Consider the following 23,057-nt stretch of genomic DNA (forward strand, 5'->3'; position numbering starts at 1 on the left):
CACCTGTCTGTCAGTTCACAAGCCTGCAGGATTTGGATCTGGCAAATAGAGCCCTTGCCTAGAAGCAGAGGCTGCTTGCTGAACGGTAACACTTGACAAGCACTGCTCTGATATGGGGAACTGACAGTGAGGCGCAGGGAAGAGAGTTTCATACTGTGCACTTGGTACTTACTGAATTTGAATGTTTATAATCTTCTGTTAGGTATTTCAAATATCTCCTACATCGTGTAGCAGCTAGTGAGAAGTTAAACTGTTGTGCTCTTCACTTCAGTAGACAATTTAGTGTACGTTCATACAGGTGACTGCTTAAAGTGCCTATAACTTCATAGGCGTAACAGCAATTGGAGGAATCCAGCAGTCATTCTGTAGGATGAGAATTTCCTCTCCCTCTTTCCAGTTGGTTTCCAGTCTTTTGAGCAGAATACATATATGCCATTGGTTTTCAATCTGTGTTCTATGGATTATTTCTAATGGATGTGTATATCTGTTAACTCTGTTGCTATGAGTTCTTCCACTGGAGAATTGTGATAGGCTGAATGATGTCTTTTTTTCTTTTTTTCCTTTCAGTGGCTCTATACAGCTGTAGCTTGCCATGTAACAAAACATGTGCTCCATTCCAATCTAATGCTATTATTTATAGAAGATCTGTGAAGTTGTACCTTTACTCATAGGTAAAGTAGTTCTTCGAGTCAGTAAATGTATTTACATCAGGAGTGTAAGGCAGACAAGCAGTAGAATGTTCCATATAATGTCAGTGAGGTTGATGTTGCTCTCAGAAGAATGGAGAAGTCCTGTGTAGGAGATTCTGAGAAGGGAGAATGAGACTCCCACAGAGGCAGCACTTGCCATGTGCTTGGGACCTCCCGCTTGTCCTTGTGAGACAAGTTGAAAGAGTGAGTGCTGGCCAGGCATGCCTGTGCTTTTACTGTCTGTAGCAATGACAGCTGGAAAGCTCAATACCTTTTTTTTTTCTTTCAATGCTTAAGTCAGATGTAGAGGTGACAAGCAATGTGCTCTTGATTTGAGTCTACTCAAATATGCAATGAACATAAAGTGTTAGCTGAGAGTGCTGTGCTATTTAAGCCATTTCCCAAAGTACCAATTCTTGCTCAGTGGGCTGGTTGCTTTTTTGGTCGTCTTATGACAGATGTAGTTTGGGAAATTTACGTCAGGCTAATTCTTCAGCTTCCAGATAGAAATGATTTGTAAAAACTCTCTTCAGAATCTAGAGAGTGAGCAGTTCTGCACTGCTTTTTTCTGATAGATATTAATTTTGACCTCTCTGTGATACTATTAACCATGCTGAGGGACTCTTTCAATGAGTCCACACACTAAAATGCATCACCTGAAATTTAAGAAAAAAAAAAAAATTACCTAACACTTGTTGTAAAATTCAATGTACTGGACTCACAATGTATGTTGACTGCTTTATAAAAGCAAGGAGGAGATAATGTCACATTTTCATTAGGATGTGTAAACAGTTTTATTATGCTAATGTTGTTTGTTTTTATTTCCAAGTAACAAGCAGATGATTATAGTACTTATTCATAAAACATACACTTTTATTTGCCTAGATATTTATGTGCTCTCCATAAACCAATTAAAGGCTGATTTGTTTTAGCATAATCCTCTTAATGGCATCATTGAAAACAATATCTTCAATTTAGACAAAGTGTTGTACTTTTTTTTTTTTTTTAGTAGAGTGGATGAATCTTTAAATTGTCATCTTTCAAGCAAGGAATTGGTGTAGTTAAAAAAAAATTAGATATTCTGGCCTTCAGATTAGCTTTGGCTAGTAACTTTCTTCTTAACTGAATTTTGAAACCTGTCAAAAAAAGCCTGGGAAGGGAGAAGGGTAACATTCACCTATTTACTATAGGTGTAGAATAGATATAGAATAGATATAGAAAAGATATAGAATTTACTATATCTTGATTCTGTAAGAAACAAGATAACTGGGAATAAAGAGAGAAAGGAGCCACCTTCTGAAGGATCAGCACAAATGTCAGAAGTCTCTCATCTCTTGTGTCTTTTATCTCTCAGTAGTTCCAGTCCTGGGCAGGTCGAGGGTAGGTGAAGGATGGGCAAAGACCTGAAGGGGATGCGCTGCTTGTTTCCAGCGCATAGAGCCAATATAGTTGGGTATGTGCCTGTCTCCCTTCCTTTTGAACCTGCTTGTTCCTACTTTCCTTCTTGCACCTGGAATTTCGTGTAGCGTGACACCAGGGCTGAGCTGATTTTGTCAGACTGAGTTTTCAAAATGTTCTTGTCAGAGTAGCCTTTGTTAAGCTGTAGTTCACTCTGAAATGATTCTACTCTGATATTACTTAGTGCTGCACATGAAAAGGGGTGCTGGCTTGTGATCCATTTTTGGGACATCAGAGTACTCTGTTATCTCTTGTAACTTAAGGAAAAAACACAACTTGAAATGAAAGTTCTGAAAAATGAATATTTCTGGGAATTTGTTGTGCTAGGAGTCTGTGAATTCCCCTTACACCTGAGAACTTCAAATGCTTTTCATTCCTGGCCTCAATCAGAAGAAAGCATCACCTTCACTAATGTTTCCTCCATCTATTTTAGGCTTATTTTTTCTGCTTCGTGGCTGATACCAAGTTACGTTACCTTCTGTGGACGCTTTGATACTGTTGGGGGGGGGGGGGGGGGGGAAGAAAAAAAACAACCAATGAAACACAAGGGCAGAATAAAAGGCTTCTCTCCTGTTCTGCTTCTTCAAGTAGAAGTGACTTCAATGCATCCTGAAGGAGACTAAGCTGTTTTGCCACTTCTGCCAGAACTAAATCAGGAAAACTTAATAAATAATACAGGAATGCACAATTGTCAGCAGCTCTGTGTAACAGGGCAAAAAAAATGTAAGAATGCATAGTGAGGTGTTCAAATGTTTGTTTTCATACACATTTTCTAAAGCAAACACAAAGATTGACCAGCAAAGTACTCGGCCTACCCCAGCACTCTTCTCAGGGGCAATGAGCTCCCTTGCTAGGTACTGAGCTCCAGTATCTGAGCACCTCTGCATCCTGTCTTGGAAATTGTAATGGTAATGCAGCAGAAGATTATTAGCAGATCAAATTTATCCTCTGAAACCAAATAGAAATATTTTTAGTTGTATGAGGAACTGTCTTCTGCTTCTTGCTGTATAAGGTGTTACAACAGTACTGGAATATCGTTGAGAGCCTGTTTGTGTGTCCTTCTCTTGCTGGCGTGTTTGACATCTGTTTAGACTTTACATGAAGAAGCAGTTGCCAGAATACTTTGTTTTCTCTGTGATGGAGTTGTTCCTGAAGGACCCTTTTGCTCTCTGTCTTCATAACTCTTCACTCAACCCCTGTGCACAGGTGCAACTTCTTTTCTTTGATACTTTTCTTCCTTCATTCTCACTTTCTTTTTCCTGCTGATTTTTTAAATGTGTGAAAGTTGAGGACTTCAGAAAGCCACTCTTTTTCTTTTTGGCAGAGGATAATGCTGGCAGGAGACATTGAAGCAAAGGGGCTATTTATATCATACTCTTCCTTTGTGAAGGGATAATTGCATTGCAACATTACTTAAGAATAAAAACTACATCACACTGTTAAGGTCTGCAGTATCCTTGTGTACCAGATGTCAGTACTGGCCTTTTGGGGCACATAGCAAGACAAATAGATGGTTTGATAATCTGATGCTGTTTTTTATCTGAGAGTAAAACCATTAATCCAACAGAACTGTAACCAGGAAACACAATAAAAGATTCAGAACCACTGTGGGTTTTGTCACAGTCATTGTTTGTCTGTCTTCCTCTTCTGCTGTGATGGCTTACATGAACAGTGCCAACAGAAGTCATGTTTATACTTCCAATTGAATTTATAATTTCTCCTGTGCTTGCTATGCACACCACTTACAAACATGATCCATCTCGGGGCCATATGCTTCATCCCTTGATGGGCTCTCTGGATGGAAATGGCAAGCAGATGTAAGCAAAGCAGACAGGGTGCTGTTTGCAGCAGCTGAATGCCTGCTTGTCCTATAAATGATGCACTTACATATAAGTGAGAAATTGTTAATCCAACTGATCCTGCACCATACGATTAGGGAATTTGTATGCACTGTTTGTAATCTGGAATAGTAGGCTCAAAGTAATAATCAGTTGCTACATCAAGCAGTTCAAGTGTCCATTATACATCGAACAGGATTCAGGAGATGAGTGTCCACATGATGCAAAACAACAGACCACCAAAGTAGAAATGTAAGTAGCTTTAGCAGTGGTTTTCAGCCTTAAAGCACTGTGGTGTTTAAAAATCTTTACCGTGTTCTTGTAGCTTCTCTCAGATATACTCAAAGTGCTTGGTGGCCCTGCTTTCATCATAAACAGGTCTTGTTTTTTTAGCTAAGGTGTGATACCTCATAGATTATAAATAAAGAGCCTAGCTATGGTGGATATACTACATCTCCGGTATTCAGAAAACATCCTGGGATATGCTGTTCTAATGATGAATATCCTTTGTGAACATACTAGTCTTAATGCTTGTGTGTGGTACAGCAAATCTGGCATTGAAAAAGGAAAAGGAAGGCAAAAGTTCTTACACTTTATACTTCTGATGAGAAGCCTGGTTTTGTTCACATCACTTCACCTGCAGGTGTGTATATACAAGGGCTGCTTCAAAAATAATGCCTCTTATTTTATTATGTTGACCTGTGATGTCAGAGGTGGATGTGGGTATGGTGGTAGATGTTGAGCCTTCCCATCAATATTCTGTTATGTTTTGTTGCTCTGTGACAGATGGCAGCAGAGGGGCAGTCCGACAAATGACATCTGACATGGAAGTGTGAATGAAGCAAAGGCGCGTCACTGAATTCCTCCATAAAGAAAAAATAGTATCCATTGGCATTCACTGACCCTTGCTGTACATAGGTAGAAATCAGAGTGGATGTGAGCACAGTGAGGCGGTGGGTGGTGTGCTTCAGCTGTGGCAACAGTGGTTTACCTCCACTGGTGAAGATTTGTACAAGTGTGGCAATCAGGCTCTTGTTCGTTGCTGGCAAAAATGCATAGTTAATGGTAGCAACTATGTTAAAAAGCAGTGTTTTGTAGCTGAGACATTGCTTTATTGAACTGTGTTATTGTGCTGTTTGTATCTGTTGTGTTTTCCGTGGAAATAAATAGGAGGCATTGCTTTTGGAGCAATCTACATCCTTTTATCTAGAGTAAAGCAGTAACAAACCTGCAGTAGAAAAATTTGTTACATGATGAATTCGTGAATAACGTATATTTGTATTCGTGTACAACTAGTTATAGATTCAAAGGGTTTTCTTCTTTATGAATAGCATTTTCTTTCTTCTCTGCAAATATTACTTGTTGCCTCCTACACGTGTAGAGTTAAGGTCTTTTCTTAAAAGAAAAAAAAAAGCCTTACAGCGTCCTGCTAGTCTGATTCTTTTTGCTTTCTCTACAAAACTTTTTAAAACACCTATTGTTTTAGGCTGGAACTTTTCCTGTTGTCTCTTGAAGGGGTGTGAGTCATTAATTATTTGTCATTCAATCTGTGAATGATATTATGAGGATTTTCTTTAGTCAATTTGTGGCTTGTCTCTTTGTAAATCAAGAATTAAGAATTAGAATCAGTATGGTTATTTTGGGTAGTAAAAGAGACTTCTGTGACACGTCCATACCAATTTAGTGCTCAGACATGACCGAATTAATTCTGCTTAAAGATTTGTTAATTGCGGGTCAGCTGAGCTATAGTGACCAACCACGTACCAACCTGCAGCCTGTGGGGAGGATGAGATGAAGGATTTTAGCTTGATCAGATTTATTTAAGACCAGCCAATACAAGCTGCCTTGTTGGATATTGTGGTGCAAGTGTACAGGCTGCCTGTGAGCACGGCTCTGCTCACAGCTGGGCTTCTGTGTGGTCAGCCTGCTGCTGCCTGCCCTCCCTGTTCGCAGCTGTGTTCATCTCTGTGCAGAGTAGCATGTGGACATGCTGAAGTTTTAGTGTGCACTAGCAGTTTGATCATGCTTACATAAGTGGAGCTTGGTGTCTAGGGCCTCCCCACACCGCTGTTTCTGAGGTATGCACCCTCAGAGGTGTCAGCATGCCCCCGTGTTCTGCTGAGGCTGCTCTCAGGCTGTGGCTGCTGAGTGTCCAACAGGTGTGAGCCTGAACAGTTGAGAGGCCAAGGGAGGTGGCAGGGGCTTGTGCTGCGCCATATTACAGATACGTGTGTGGCAGTGATGGGGACAGCCTGCCTGCTGGGGACCTCTGTGCCAAATGCTTGTGCTGGGCTCACATCAGCACTTGGGCGACTTGTGGGGACTCTTCCAGAACGTTTAGCAAAGGCAGATGAGATTTGTAGACAGGCTGACCTTGGGATTTGCGAGTAGTTCCTGGATGTTTGCAGCTGGCAGAACAAATGTACGTAGTAGGCTGTGAACTGTGTCAGGCTTTGCCTTGATGAAAGGGTCTGGGCACCCAAGCAGCATGTAGCTTTACCTCTTACTACCTGGGTGTGAAATGGTAACTGTGAAACTGGGCTTCTCTGTAAAGCTTCCTGGTTTTTGCATAGAAAGAATTGTACTAATTGCTAATTAAACATCTTAGCATTGGTGGGATTTAATCATGTGACTCAGCGCTGCCTTGAACAGAAGGGCTTTCCTGAGAGCAGCGACATGTATGAATGAGTGTGGTGCTGATAGCATCTTTTTATTGAGCCATTTAACAAGTCAGTCTTGCATTTTTACTAGGAATTTCTTTTGTTTCTGAATTGAATCGTGGTGGCTGTGTGGCTTCTACAGTGGAAGAAATCATAAAGCAGAGACTATTTCTTTAAAAAAAAAAAACACTAAAAAAACAAACGACAAAAAAACAAACACAAAACCATGATATGTTTACATATGTGTGTATGTACACTGTGCATCCAGAAACAGTCAAGTTTAGATGGTTTTATATTGGGTGGATTTACATTCATAATTTAATTCACATTTTTTTTAACCTTGAATGTCAGTAGAGGAAAAGAAGCCTGAAGGAATTAGTTCACTGCACCAGGATACCTAAGAAGGTTAGCATATTGCTGTGCGTGTAAAAGCCCCTTTCAACACAACTTACTCTGAACTTACGTTGCTCAAGTAGTGAAAGATTATATCCAACCCTGATGAAAAACAGAATATATGAAAATGTATTTACATAACAATTATGTATTTTATCAAATACTCCTATATTGTCTTCACAGAGAAGACGACATGCGAAGTCCTATAAAGTCTACCTTGAGGACAGTCGGTGTCAAAACTTCACAAAATCTGAAACTGTGAAATAGGTTCATTCATCCTTAAAACATGTCTCTCATGAGTTGAGCTTCTTCGAAATTGTTTGATAAAGACAGCAACTTGTTAGCTTATTGTATGGTTCTATGCAAAGGGGGTGGTCTTTGTTCAGGTAAACCAACATGCATGATTATATGAGTGGAAGGAAATAGAAGCACATGTTGGAGAAGAGTAGCTGGGATTTTTTTTGGCGTAGAGTCTTTGCAATTAGTTTTCAGAGTACCGTTGCCTGCCTAAAAGAGCCGTTTTTATGCTCTGCTGTCTTCACAGCAGAGTATACAATCTCCCCTCTGTTTTGTAGGCATTTCCTGTACTAGGAATTTTTTGCTGAAATTTCCCACTCTTGCTGCTTCTGTTTCAGCTCATTGGCTGCTGTGCTAATGAGGGCACTTGGGACTTCCTCTTAATTCAAGCATTGCATTGTGTAAACTCCTAAACAGGGTCAGACAACATAGTGTTGCCAGCTGCACATCTGCAGCCATCTGGATTTGTGGCAGGAGCGCTAAAATAGGCATGGTGTAGCAGAGTTGAAAGAGTGACAAGATCGATGTAAGTCGTATTTGCACAAAACCCTAAAGTAAATGCCTCACATTTGATCTGCAGTACGTACAGAATCATTATTGAGATGTTGCGTTTGCATACATATATATATCAAAGACCAATGGGATGTGCTTTAAAAAAATTTGCTAATTCCTTGCCAGTTGCGTTGTTGCAAGGAGATTTAAGTAATCATTAAAACCACTGATAATCAAACAACTCTCTGCTTCCACTTCCATGCCTTCATTAAGATTCTGTTTCTAATAAACATCACTTGAGTGTATTCATTTATTACAATAACATTATTAAAGAGAAATAATTGCATGCTGTCAAATTACAGCTCTCAAGACTGAGGACTGAGAGGCAGGTGAATGATGAACAACATTTTCTATCTGTGCTTCTCAGTTGTTAGGGGAGCACCTGTGTGAGGGACTTATCTCCTTTCCTTTCTGATCCTTTCTCACTGCTCAGCATCTCTGGTGACCACTCCTGGAATTACACTGTGGGTCTGCTGGAAGTCAGTTCAGATGTGGAATAGTTCCATTCATTTAGATTACGTAGCAGAATTTTCCATACAAGTTGTAGTCCCTTTTTCATTTGTTCATTTGTGGTTTGGTTTTGGTTGTTTTTTTTTTCTTTCTTTGGCTTTTTACTTTTTAATGCTGTTTTTACACTGAGTATTTTGTACAACTGAAGTGAGACAACTCTGAATAAAGTTCTCATAGTTCTAGATCAAAGTCTTTGCATGCAATAGTTTTTCAAGTGTTTTTAACTCATTTTCAATGACATCTGGATCTTTTGCAGTAGTTACAGTGTGAAGACTTTTTTTTTTAAGAAGAGTTATTTTTAGATAATATGTTTGTGTGTGAGCATTACAGTTCTGGACTTTTCTTTCTATTTTATCTGAATTTTTAAAATACCTATTTCCAAAACAGGTAATACCACCCCCTTGTAGAAATTATAGGGTTTCTTGATTTTATTATCTTCTTGGTATGTCATTTATAGCTAAAATATATCTCCCGTTTTGATATATTGTTTTTTATCTGCAGTGCCAGAGGTTTTCACAACTAATCCTGCTAAATTTAGTGGGATTTTTACTTTTGATTTCAGCTGGAGAAAGGTAATGACCTTTATTTATTTGATTAGTTGGCAGTTATGCTGTATCCTTAAGATTATGGTAGAGGAGTTATACAGAGGCTGTTGTAACTAAAGTGGAGCTAGTCGTGTGCTTTCAAAGCTCTTTTATTGTGAAGATAATTTTAAATAAAAAATATAAAATTGTTTTATTGGGTTATCTACTTAAATTTATCATTATAGGTTGAATAGTGATGGACAGTAACAAAGAAGTCAAGAACAGTGATAGATATATGCTTTACAGATGTGTATTTTGTTACAGTAAGCCCGAATACAATTTTTGTGGAATCTTACAGGTATTTCTCACATGAACAGCCTGTTTGTATTGTAGCTATGTTAAAACACCAGGGTCCTTACATTGATAATGTACTTGGTCCATTGGTTTCAGTTTTTTGATGACTGTGCCATTTCAGTGAAAGTGGATTTCCTTGAACTGATCTCAGGAATAATGTCCGTATAGTGTAGCTGGCCTTGAGTAGAAGTAAGACAGTGTGAAAAGCAAAAAATTCAGATGGTCTCCTTCCTCTGAGCCTGTGAGAACAGTTGGCTCTAGTCATATACTGACTGTAAAACCACCGGTCTGTGACCAGAATCTTTAAGAGATGTCTTTTACGTGATCAGTTTTCATTCAAACAGAGATGAAAGAGCATTTATGTTGAATTTTGTGTTGGATGTTCATCCTGAATAGGAAACTGGAGCTGTGTAGACCACCTAGGCTTTAAAGCAAGAAGTAACATAGCTGCTGGAAATGATTATTGTTATGGGTATCATAGCCACTAGTATTGTGTTCACCTTGGAAGGATACTCTCAGCATGCAAAGGTGGATTAAGAAACAAATTTCTTTCAAGACGAAAAAAAAAATTGGTTTTTGCATAGCCAAGACAGTGCGAGGGGTTTACCAAGACCATGCCATAGAAAACCACCTTTTTTTTCATATTTCAATTAAAGTTGAATAGAAGACTTTATTTCTGCAGCTGGATGTAGGGCTGAAAATCACATCATGGTGATGCTGCATGGAATTTATATTCTAATAAGTATGATAAATGGTAAGGTTTTGAGCACGCTTGTTTTTCCTTTCCAAACATTATATATTGAAAGTTGAAGCAAAGCACTTGGGAAAAAAAATCTGGAAATTTTTGACATGAAGTTGCTTTTCAAAGTCCCAAATGAAATAATTACCTGTACTAACAACCTTTTCCAAGTACCCACTCATAGATCCAGAAACTGAAATTAATTGCTCTTTGATCAGATTAAAACTCATCTTCTTGTGTCAGTTGAAGGAAGTATGGAGCTTGGAAAGTTTGGATAATGGCACCTTCAGTTCTTTTTTTTTTCCAAAAAGAAAATGAGAACTTAAAACTTATGAGTTCCTTATTTATATAAACTTCATCTGGAGTATTTCAGCCTGAGATTACTTTTTGGAATGTGAATTGATTATTTGTTCTACTTGCTTTTAGAAGGCAGTTTTGAATCCATGCTTTTCTTTCCCCATCAGTGTTTTCAGATCAAAATTTTAGATGTGGACAATTTTCTCTAAATTATCTTTTCTTGCTTTTGGATGTTATTGATTTTTAAATAGAAAAACTTTGTTACACGGGGAGAAGATTCTCACCTAAGTCTGTAACAATCTGCTACCTCTTATGATGTGTTCTTCAAGAAACTTTGTCTCAATAATGTAGAAACTTGCCAGTGGTTAGGTGGTTTTGGAGCCAGTCGGCTCTCCAACTGCTGTGTTAGAGTTACTGAGCTTTCCCAGTTCCTGGCTGTGTTCTATCCTCTTGTGAGCTGCAGGACAGAGGAACTGAGCACTGTTCATGTCCCAGTGACAGAAGGCACTCAGATGAGAGCAGAGGATGCAGACAGTGCCGAAGTTCTCCTGGTGCTGCTTGCTTTCCTTGCTGCAGCATCCCCAGCATGGCCGAGCTGTTGCAGCTGGCTCAGCTTTGGGCCTTCTGTGCAGTGGCACAAGGCCGCCCGCTCGGCAGCATCCTGGAAACTGTTTCTCAGAATGATCTCTTACGTAACCAAGCTTTGCTCAGTGCTGTGTGTATGATTCCAGCACCAGTGATGGTGCTGACATGCAGGCGTTGCCTGCCAGATGATGCAGGCGTACTCTAGAGGGGAAGAGATTTAAATATATGATCAATTGCTCAGTTAGGGAAAAAGAAAAAGGGAGGAAAAAAGGAAGCTTTAGAGACAGTATACTTATACATTCCATTTTTTTTCTGTTGTACAGTAAAATAATGAATGAAGAGAGACACTGAGAAGTGAGTGACAAAGCTGGCGAGGTCTGTGTGGTTACATGCTCCCAGGCTTCCCTTGAAGCTCCCCAGTTACTGGACCACTAGACATGCTGATATTTTTCTTTTGTAAATGACCATCAATGCCAAAAACCATATTAAAGTTTTGATACTCTTCTTAAAAAAAAAAAAAGCGATGGGTACATTGTTTTAAAACAAAATTTACTAGAAAAAGTATTGCTGTTTCCCCCCCATCATCTTTTCTCTACAAAAGCAATCTTTTCCCCACACCTTTTCCCTAGGTCTTCAGAAATTGCTGTGCAATGTGGTGCTATACCATCATGCTAAATGCAAGAGGGATGTTTTGTATTTAATCAATAGCAGACCGACTTATCTAAGATTTATTATTTCATTTTCTTCAAAACTACTGGTCATTTTTTACTGCAGAAAATGTGCTCCTGTGGAAATCAACCCAGGCATTTGCTGTCAGTTTAAGCAAGCAAGAAGAAATGAGAACAAGAAAAACACGAAGAAAATGGCCTCAAGGGAAAGCTCTGCATAATTAACTTGAAATTGCTACTGCTAGAAATACTGTTGCTGCTTTTTCTTGCCAGGGCTGTCACCTCACACAGAAACTGTAGCTTAGAGAAGGGAGTGGAGCTTATCTACAGCATCACAGAAGATCAAGGTTTTACGTGGCTTGATTTTTCCAAACTGTAGAGACCACTACGCTCTGTGATACATTGCTAAATGGTAAGAAGGAAGGATAATGAACAGGAACAAGAAAGCCTATCAAAGCTGTATTTTTAAAAGAAACCTATCCCAGTTTTTCAAGTGGGAAACTCATAAGTAAAATTAATGGGAAGTCCGTGCAACTTAAATGATAACAGTTTGTGCAGAGATCCAGAGATAACTGCCAGTGTTTTGGTTTGGATTTCCGGCTTCCCTTCTGCCTCTGAAGGTGGTGTGTGGAAGTTCATTTTAGATCCAGAGAAGGAACTGTGCACTGAGTGAGATGCCCATTCTTGATATGGAGAAACCTTTGTCATGTTATTTTGTGCAGATGGTCTCACAGAAGCCTTGTTTAGGGACTCAGTCTTCTCTGAATGAGTGAAATACAATGCGTGGAAAAAAAGAAGTGAGAAGAGAAATTACAGTGTAGAATATTATCAACAGTTCTCAACTCAAACATCTCAAAACATGGATGAATATTTAGTAGTCTTTCTAATGCGATAACTGCTTTTCAGTGTTACTCATCTATCTAAGCAATTGCTGTAGCTACAGTGTAACCCTGAGAGCTGGCAGAAAGGGAACCATATATTCTGTCACGTTCTCTGGTCCACATTAAATATTTCATGAATGTTTGTATATTCTAAAGCAGATATTAGCAGGAGATGCCTATGAGTATGTACACATAAATTTCTTTCCTAATCCCAAATAGAAATTGTCACTATTATCAACCTTGTGTCAGGCTATCTTGTGTAAGTAACTTAATGTGCCCTCAAATATCTTGTCATTGAATGCATATTTAATCCTAATTTGAATCCCAGGGCTTTGTAGAAAGTTATGTCATATGAGAGGGTAGTCCATAAAACAAACCTCATTGGTATCTCTTCAGTGCTGATTTAAGGTCATTAATTTGCATAGGTGCATGCTGTTACAAACGTTGTGACATGGGAAAGGTTTTTATGGAGTCAGTTTGCTGGAAAATCAACAAGGTCAGAGCTGCTGTAGCTCTAATGTTTAGAATGAGTCAGGTTTGACATTTCAAGTTAAGAAAGCTCAGGATGTGTAGAACCAAGTTAAGAATATACTGGAATGATGATTTTTGGGAAGGAGAAATTAGATTTTTAAATTGACATGCAGTGCTAAAACTGGGAACAGTTTGCCTGGATTAAAAAAAAATGACTAATACAGGAAAAAAAATGAACATATTTGGGAGGATGAAATCGGTGTAGAAATGCGTGCCAAATGCTACAAGCATCCTATGCAGTAATCAAGGAAAGGGACAGATATTGCTAGTCCGAAACCATCATGGAAATAAATTAGCTAATAAGTTAGTTAATCAGGAGCCAGAGGTGAAAAAAGTATTAATTTTAGATCTCGGATCTCACTCCTTCCAAACTGAATTCTTGTCTGTTGAAAGGGTTGGCACATCACAGAATGGATACGATTGCCATGGAGATGATTAGCAGAACTTTTTCTGTGATTTAGATTTTCTGTTTTGTCTCTGCTTAGTTCTTATTTTCCATGCTTCCATAAAAAGAAAGGATAATCTGAATGCTAGTAATGAAGCATGTATTAATTTTAAATATCTTTATCTAGGATGATTTGTATTCTTTCTATTACACTTCATATTGTGAGCTAAGTCTAAAGGCATTCTTCCACAGACAGGGAAGCTGCTGTAGAACCAGGACCTGACCACTGCCTGTCAGAGCTTACACCAGCGCCTGTAGGTTGGTCCTTCTTCTCTTGCTGTTTTTTTTGTTTTGTTTTTTTTTTGTAGCAGCTACATTCACTGCATTTTTGTCTAAGAACTGGGAAAATTAAATGTATAAATAAACATACGTACAGAATCATAGGGGTTGGAAGGGACCCCTGGTGGTCATCTAGTCTAACCTTCTGCTAAAGCAGGTTCCCTAGAGTAGCTGCACAGAAAAGCACCTGTGTGAGGTTTTAATATCTCCAGAGAAGGAGATTCCACAGCCTCTCTAGGCAGCCTATTCCGGTATATATCCAGTACTGCATTTTGTGTCATTATTGTTCAGGGGAAAGATTTAGCGAATAAATGCACAAGTAATTCTGTTGCCTTAAATGCCATTTGTTGTCTTGTTGTGACACACATAGAGTGCAAGGGACAGTTCTGGGCCCTGCAACGGAGGAGATACAGAAATCATTCTCTCCTGGAATATGCCAGACATACAAGTGTTGGTAAAGTGCAAGAGGGAGAGAGCTGTTCTTTTCCTCTGTGCTGTAGAGAAAAGTGGTGCCAGAGAGAAGGAGTAGGAACTGCACTGGGTCTCCTTGGACCTACTGCGGTTGAAGTTTTTCTTTCCGTTTCTGAAATATCATTAGGCTGATTACTGAGATGAGCAGTGCTTGTGCAGAAGGGTGGAGGAAGGGAGAATTGCTTTTCTGAACTGCCAGTACAGAAAAACACAATCTGTATTTATTTGCCAAATTCCAGAAGGATTCTATCAAAGAAAAGCCACAGAAGCATAGAGATAAACACCTGTTGTGCTCAGTGGCATATCCCACTCATGTTACTTCTATGGATAGAGCACTCGGCCCACTATATCAAATATTTTGTCACTGCTGAATTCTGCATTGTTCTGACCCCTGCACCTGTGTACTCTCTGTAAGTGCATTTTCGTTCAGCAGAGAATGTGAATGCTGCTCCCTGCTATTTTTGGAGCAGTGGGTTTTCTTCATCCACATCATCATCAAAAGTGGGGAATGTAACAAGTAGAAATGGCTGCTGGCAGCAAGGGCCCCCGATGCAGCTGATGAAGACAAGGTGGTGGAAGTGATGGTGTCCTTGTGTACAACTGAATGAGCAGCTGTCCTGTTTGCTATCCCAGCTTCCCTGGAAACCAGAAAGAAGAGCCTTTGTGATCAGCAGGTTCAGAGACTCTGCTCAAAGCTGGAGAGTTGAGCTTGCTTAAGTATTTTGTGTTTATGTCCTTGCAAGAGGACAAAATTAATGCCTCCTGTGTATTTACATCGCAAATACAACAGATACAAAGAGCACAATAACTCTGTTTAATAGAGCAAACGCTCAGCTACAAAACCCTATTTTTCAACATAGTCACTATCATTTGCTAATCTGCACCAGCAGAGGTGACCCACTGTTTCACAGCTGCTGTGACAGCATCGTTGCTAGGAAAATGTTTCCCACACAGTCTGTCTTTCATCAACTCAAATAGAAGGAAGTCAGAAGGCACCAAATTGAGACTATGCAGTGGGTATAGTAAGACCATCTAGCAAAGATTGATGATGTACTCCATGGCCTTCAGACTGATACGGGGCCTGGCATTATGTCACAAGAGACAGGTTGTCGTCTTCTCTGGCCTGACTCTGGAATGTTGAGCCTTCAGCTTAGTCAGTGTTACGATGTAGCAGAGTTAATGGTTTGTCTGGATTCCAGGAAATCCAGAGGGATCACCCCTTTCCTATTCCAAAAGACATTACACAGTACTTCACCCACTGAGGAATGCATCTTGAACTTCAGTGGGGAATCCACATGTTGCCATGCCATAGACTGCGGTTTTAACTCCAGCCCGTGGTGATACCGTGTCTTGTCACTGGCAATGATGTGATCCAGGAAACCGTCACCTTCAGCCTCATATTGGTTCAACAGGTCCTGACAAATTTGCTTGCAGTGTTCTTTCTGTTCCTTTGTGAGCATTCGTGGGACCCACCTGGCACAAACTTTGTGATATTGCAGTGCTGCCACCATCGTTTCCAATGCGTTAAGGCTGATACTCAGCTCTGTACACAGTTCCCTGGCTGTAATCCTGTGATTTGCCCAGATGAACTGATTGAGATGCTCTTCATTTAATGGCATGACAGCTGTGCATTGCCATCTGGAACATGGCTCATCTTTCACATCACTGTTGCCACTGCTGAAATGCAGCACCCACTGCTTCACTGTACTCACATTTACTGTATGGTCTCTATAAATGTTCAGCAGGTATAGATAAATGTCAGTGGGTGCCATTTTTTCCACGTGGAGGAATTCAATGACACACTTTTGCTTCGTGTACACTTCCATGTCAGACTCCATTTTGTCCAGCTACCCCTCTGTTGTCATCTGTCACATGACAACAAAATGTAATAGAATATTGGTGGGAAGGTTCAACCTCTGATGCCAACCCACCAACATCCACCTCTGATTTTGTGGGCCAACATAATAAAATAGGAGGCATTACTTCTGGACTATCCTTATGCTGGGGCTCTGCTTTTTCCTAGAGTCTGGAAATCTGCAGTAATTTTCCTGAAATCTATTATGTTTGGAAAAAAAAATTCAGATAAATGCAGAATGTTCAGGTTACATAGCCCTGGATGTTTCATTATTCTAGAGGAAAGAAGGGAGTTAATGTGACTCACCAGAAAAATCATGAATCACATTAGAATTGGTTTTGGTTTTGTTTTGTTGCTTTTCTCATGAGACCTGTAGGAGTCATTGGGCGGACTTGCTTATTGTTGTCACAATTTTGATGAACTTGAATTCAAGATGGAGTTACATTTCATAAGCATCCTGATAGTTCATTGATTACAGATGAAGGAGTTGTACTTCAGTATGCTGAAAAGTTTCTTTCATCATAGTAAAGTGGTTACTTGTTAGATCAGCTGCTCACATTTGTTTCATCTAAAGACGCCACAAGGATCTGAAGCCAGTCTAAAGTAACAGATGATGAGTGTTTCTGTGACAAACTGAATTTTGCTTGTTACATGCAACTGCAGAATTATTTTTATTTGTGCCACATTATTTGAGAAGCACTTTTTTCATCTGTATGTCACAACTTAGCCCAAAGTCATCTGCATAGATCTAAGAATAACTGAGGCCATTAATTGTATTCTTCTTTTTGACAGCAAAATGCATATAAGCCAGTGCCCATAGTTTTCTCTAAGCTGTTTTACTGTGTGTTTTTTGTTTTGTAAACAGTGGTGTGTGTAGAACTATTCAGATCTATAGTAATATATGAATAAGTTTATAATTTCCTGTTAGTAAAAAGTTTAGGCAGACCTAGGTGGTTGTCTGATTTGACAACAGTATTTCTTGAGCTTGTGTAATATTAAGGTTTTAACTTGCTGGCTGCCATTCCTGATTATCAGTGTGATGTACCTATCAATAATATTTGCTGCTTTTCATATAGAAGAGAGAAAATACCTTTCTTTTAAGTTCTGCAGTGAATGAAAGCTGAAATACAGCAACCCTGCTATGCCATTTCTACCTGTTCTACCTGCAGTGAAGCTTCAACGTCATTGACTTAATACATACTTACAGTTTGTACTTGGCATTAGGGATGAATACCATAACTGTCGTAAGTAAATTAGGAGTCACATTTTCTTCTACAGGTAAATACATGTATTAGAGAGGGGTTATCTTACATTCGCTATCTACATTTTTGTTTTCTAGCTCGTGAGCCCTTTTATTTTTCCCTAACTGTAATATGTACGAACTATAGACAAAATAGTTTTATTTTTTGTTGCAATGAATGTGAAACAGGCCATGCATCATGTTAAAATATCAGTAGTGAAATTTTGTTCAAACTTAAAAGCTAAAGCCAGACTTAATAAACTTAGTTAGCGAACTGTGAATCAAATCCTGTAGAGTAGTTACTGGCAAACCAGCCCTCCAGCATGGGCTGGAGCTCTGCTGTGAATGTTTCCCCTGTGGTCCAAAATCTAGAGTCCACCCTTGTGAAGTACTGAATGTCAGTGAGAGCCATGTGCGGTAGTGCTGAGCATCTTCTAGGATTGGCCCTTACTTTGAACCTCATCCTATGTGTTATGCAGTTTGTTTCTCTTGAACTAATACTTTGTTTTTCCCTTCGTCCTGAAAACTAGGCTATGTTTTGTTGATTTCAAACCCTCTTAAAGCAAATAAAATAAAGAGGGCTATATGGCCTATTCACCTCATAAGAAGATTAACGTACAGAACTTGGTTCGCTTATGTTGTCTTTTGTGCTGGTTTGGTTTGTTTCCTTAAGATGAGATAGCCATCTCTGTAATACTAGTATATTTTATTTACTGTAAACTGATGTACCATTTCTCTCCCCTTTTTCTCCTCCCCCTAAGATTATCGTTGGAGAAACCGCAGTGTTTTGTCTGCAGTTAGCTACAAAGGATTTTGAAAATCAAGAAAAAACAATATTAACTGGAGACTGTTGTTATATAAATCCACTGGTGCGCAGAACCATCAGATTCCTTGGTATGAACAAAATTAATGTTTTCATTTTCTGAATGATGAAAGTGATTAGATATATCTTAAGATCGACCTGGAGAAACTATTCAGATAACCATACAATATTTCATTTGTAGTCCTAACTTGGGTGAAATTAATTCTTTCCTTTTGGACAGTGAATTAAGCATCTCAGAAGTCTGGATTTAAACAAACAAATAAAAAAAAAATTGTAGAAACAGTAGTAAAAATAGAAAAACATGAGACCACAAGATAGGAAAAAAAAAAAAACAACCAGCAGACCTTGACTAGAGGGAGATGGAGAAGGGAAGTATCCTTATACCCTATCTGTGGTCAGCAGTTCTTTTTTGGCTATGCACACGTACAGTAGCCAAAGCTGAGGACATTAGGATGTAAGTGTGTGTTTGAAAGCCTGCCCAGTTTAGGTACTTTCTTAGCCTGGAGCATGTGTTATAATCTATAATAGATAACTGTATGAAATCCACTGAGATCAGCTGTAAAACCACCTCCCCTGACTTCACTAAATATGACATGCCGTGCTTTCTACTTATTTCATTGTAAATGTATTTTGGAAAGGGAAGCACTTCCTCTCAGAATGTCTGCTAAATACTCACAGATGCTGCTTTTTAATATGTGCAGGAAAGTCACAGCCGGGCTCCACTTGTCTGCTGTGTTTCTCCCTCTCGGCTGTATCTAAGGGCAGCAGCTGGGGAGCAAAGCTGGAGGGCAGCTCACCCCATGTGCCCCCGTGCAGGGGAGGGAGGGCTGCAGCTGGGTCTGTGCATGCTGTGCCTGTGCCACAGCCGTGCTGTTGTCTGCCAGCGCAATACGTCGCTGTCACACGGGAGTTCTGGAGTCACTGAGGGGGAGACTGCCATGCGCAGAGCTGGAGTATGTGGGCAGTCATACTGTGGAGCTCCTCTTGCTCCTATTGCTCTGTACAGGGTCTGTGTGTGGCCAGAGCCCACCTGGTGGGCTCTCCCTAACCAAAATGTGGTGGCAGGGCAGGGATGTGCATGGCTTCCGCATTGTTGCACCAGATGAGGCGTCACTCCTCATTACTCTCACAGAAGTGATGTGGCTGCCTGTTGTGGGTCTGCACACACTTCGGGGCTTGCTGGAGGGCCATACTGCACAGCACCTGGGCTGGATGCAGTCTGATGCTCGTTAGTGTCAAGCTGCTCATGGTGAATCAAAGTTAGTGTGACATTGCTGACCAGCCAGAATCCCAGGAACTGTTCTTGGGCCTCCAGCTTTGCAGAGGAAAAAAACTGGTCTTTAAAGATGGATGGGCTTCTGTGGTATCACATCTGCTATGGTGTGCATCCATTAATGTCCTCATTCTCATGGTGCTACGTGAACTGGGAACTGCCAGAATTCACGTTATGTTCACAGTAAGCTATAGAGTTGAACTAGGGGAAAGGCAATCCAGGAATCCTGTAGCTAAGGTGGAATTTGAACAAGTTTGCTGACTTGGCTTCCCAGTCAAGGTGCTGTGGTTGCATTTTCTTCCAGAGCTTGCTTTCTGCTTCCAAAAAGATAGAAAGAGACATCAGAATAGGATAAATTTGGATGTTTTTTTTTTTTAAGTAGTCAGATAAATGCATTTCTATTCTAATGAACAAATACACATGCTTGATGCTTTGATGATGTGTCTAATTAAAAAAAAAAGCCTTAGTATAAGTAGCTCCTCAAATATAGAAATCTTTAACTCATTGTGTTGATATTATGATTAATATGTTGTACATAGAAGTGTGCCCAGTAGCAGGCTGAGGAAGACAACTCGTGCATGGCAATATTAAATTATTCAGTACTTCAGCTTGCTTACAGCTGAGAGAGGAAGAAAAATGTTTGTCCAATATGTGCTACGACTTTTCAAGTTACTTCGCCATTCAGTGCCTGACTTCTCTGGCTTTCAAACAGGCTATAGGGTGGAGAATTTGTCTCTGTTATTTCTGTTCAGTGAATGTAGGCAGAAGCTGGATGCTGATTTGGCTAGCTGTCCCAGATAGGTGGGCATGCATGGCTAGGGGACCAGAAGAGCAGGCCATTGCATGAGAGATGAGTGTACTCCTCTGAAGGATAGAGAGAGGTCGAGTGTATGGGTATGTCGCAGTGTCACTGCTGCCACTGGATAAAAAGATATCATCTCTAACATCATCCAGGATCTTTAGGGTAAGGTCTTGTCCCTGTGTGCTTGAGGGTTGTTAACGTTCTTAAATGAAGGGAGCTGATTGTTACTGTGATAAATATTATAATATGTTGTCCTGGAGTGAAATTGTCAGGAAATTTAACTCTTTGTTTCCCTCTTTAGGAATTTACGCATTTGGACTGTTTGCTACGGACATCTTTGTAAATGCTGGACAAGTAGTAACAGGGAATCTTGCACCACATTTTCTTGCACTTTGTAAACCCAACTATACAGCACTTGGATGTAAACAGTATACACAATTCATCAGTAGTGCACATGCCTGTACTGGAAACCCAGACCTTATCATGAAAGCCAGAAAGACATTCCCATCCAAAGAAGCAGCACTAAGCATATATGCAGCTATGTATCTGGCTGTAAGTATATTGTACTGTTTAATATCACCGTATTTTTGAGAGCACATGATTCAAACTATTTGGGAGGGGAAGAATGGAGGGAAGGTAAGACAACTATTGACCAATTTTATGTATGTAATCCTTCTATGTGTTACTGTGAAAGCTTTGAGAATTTGGTTCATTTTACTTAATTCTGATGCAATTACAGGTGTAGTTATCCTTACAGATGTAATGAGCCTTAAAAGCTAAAAAAAAAAATGTTTAGAGTAATGCTGAGAGAGGATAAGTTGTCCGGAAATGGTTATAAACTTAGGATAACCAGGTTCTCGGTTTACTTTTTCCCTGTTTCCAGACAATCTGGGAGAAAGCTCTGGCGGGTGGCAAAGAGTAAGGGGAAAGGATTGTCTGTAACTGACTGGCAGTAGTCTCTTCCTGTGTTTTAACCCAGTTCAAATTAGTGGAATTGCATGTGGCTGTATTTTTTGGTGGGGTGCAGCAGAACAGTAGGCGTATGCAAATGTCTGATCTCTACAAGTTTCCTGAGGATCCATGCATATCCACGGCTACCAGAATTGATATCTATAGGTATTGCAGTTCTCTTACAGTCAGTTTGGCTCTTATTCTGCATTGAAGTGGACTACAAGACAGTCCAGCCCTCCTTCCCTCTCTCCTTTGTAACACCGAGTGATGAGTAGGGCCGGGATAAGCTGCTGTTTGCTGAGTGGCATCAGAGCTGCAGCTGAGGCGGTTCAGAAGTGCTGGGAGGCAGCGAGAGGGCAATAGGAATGGACCTTGCTCAGGCAGCCCAGTGCAGTGCTCCCTGGCTTAGCTTGGAGTGTGGGTTGTTCCACTGGCAAGCAGCAGCATGTGTTCTTCATCGAGTTTTCCCTGGGGCGCCCTTGTGGAAATCTTCCAGCTGACCTGGACCTGCAGCCACAGGTCTTTATAGCCCATTGGAAGGGCCCAAGGCTTTCCTCATGGTGTCAGTGGGGAGCAGGGCAAGCGTGTGCCTCTGGTCATTTCAGGAGTCAGCCCTTCAATTCCTTCTGTACGTGAACAGTGTGTGTGTGTGCTTATGTATGTAGACATGTGTGAGTGTTTATCACTTTTGAGCATATATATCTAATGAGCTGACTTTTAATTTTTGATGGATCTGGAAGCTGATACTTGCCAGCTGGTACTTGATAAATGGCAGCGTACCAATGCCATGCTTCTGGGTATGGTTTCAGTGCCAGTGCTTAAAATTTGCATCCCTGACAGTAGCGTTGACCTAAAGTTCCTTGTGGGCAAAGCTTTCTTGGAGATTTAGATTATCAATTAGCACAGGAAGGTGTTAGCTGCAAATAAGAGATGAGCAATAATATTCTGTTCTAACTTGTGATAAATGTAAGACTGCTAATACTATCATCTTTATTTGGGAGATATCTGAGGCTTTGCTTCACTGAACCTTATGTCCAAATTTGGTGCAAACTATTTTAGAAAATGTTCAGCATTCTACATTTTAATTGCTCCTATTTTTCTCATCCATCTGTAAAGTTGGATTTCCACTGTTGCCATGAGTCACAGAAATTGAAGGAAACCAACTGTTCAGCTACTGCAGAGTAGAAAGGAAAACAGTATTGATACATTTTAAAAATAAAAAGTAGGCAATTACTAAGATTTAATACCTAGTATCATGGCTTTTGATAGGAGCTGCAGTGCTTTATGCAAACCTTATGTTGTCTGTGATGAATAATCAGTTAACAACATCAAAATTGGAAGCTGGTGTGATCTATTTCATGACTATTGTCTTTCAGTAACAGCAGAAATGGATATATCCTGTGTCATTAGTGTATCACTGTGATGCATGACAGCGTCATCATTTAACTAAAGCACTGCAAACTGCTGACAGGACTGATGAGTTGTTCTTGTAGGCTGCCTGATGAACTAATTACCATGATGTATCTGCTGAGTGCTAGCCTACACATTTAGGTCCTTGACGCAATATTGGCAGTCTTTTTTCTTTTTTTCTTCTTTCTTTCCTTTTTTTTTTTTTTTTTTAAATCCAGTTGTACTGTTGCTGCTAAAAAATACTGTTTGTTACACACCAGGCAGAGAAATGCAATGTTCCAGTATCTAGGGTCGTGTCCTTACAGTGTCATGATGTTTATTGGGAAAGTTGGCTCTGAATAACAACTTCCTCATCATTATTCACTGGAGTAGAATGTTTAAACAGTAGCCTAGTCTTTGTATGAACAGTGGTACAAAAGTTGAGAGCATGGACATAAAGACGTTCATATACTACTCAGCTAGTATTTCATAAGCATATCATTTCTGATACAAAATGTGCTTTCTTTTTGATTAACAGAAATATTTGTGTGAG

At 39.9% G+C, this 23,057-nt stretch overlaps 1 protein-coding gene across 16 annotated transcripts in view; it reads left to right on the plus strand.

The window, feature by feature from the left end:
* PLPPR5 (phospholipid phosphatase related 5) overlaps positions 1-23,057 on the plus strand; it is a 212,529-nt gene that overhangs the window by 129,859 nt on the left and 59,613 nt on the right. For all 16 annotated transcript variants that reach the window (XR_002441114.1, XR_002441113.1, XR_002441115.1 and 13 more), the window contains 2 exons: positions 18,028-18,160; positions 20,466-20,716. Coding sequence is in view for 13 of the 16 variants with exons in the window: in XM_021404620.1 (XP_021260295.1) it covers positions 18,028-18,160; positions 20,466-20,716 (384 nt within the window). In the remaining 3 variants the exon portion in view is untranslated. The remainder of the gene's footprint in view (positions 1-18,027; positions 18,161-20,465; positions 20,717-23,057) is intronic.

Source organism: Numida meleagris, chromosome 7 (genome assembly GCF_002078875.1).
Source record: "Numida meleagris isolate 19003 breed g44 Domestic line chromosome 7, NumMel1.0, whole genome shotgun sequence".
In the NCBI taxonomy this organism is placed as follows: Eukaryota; Metazoa; Chordata; class Aves; order Galliformes; family Numididae; genus Numida; species Numida meleagris.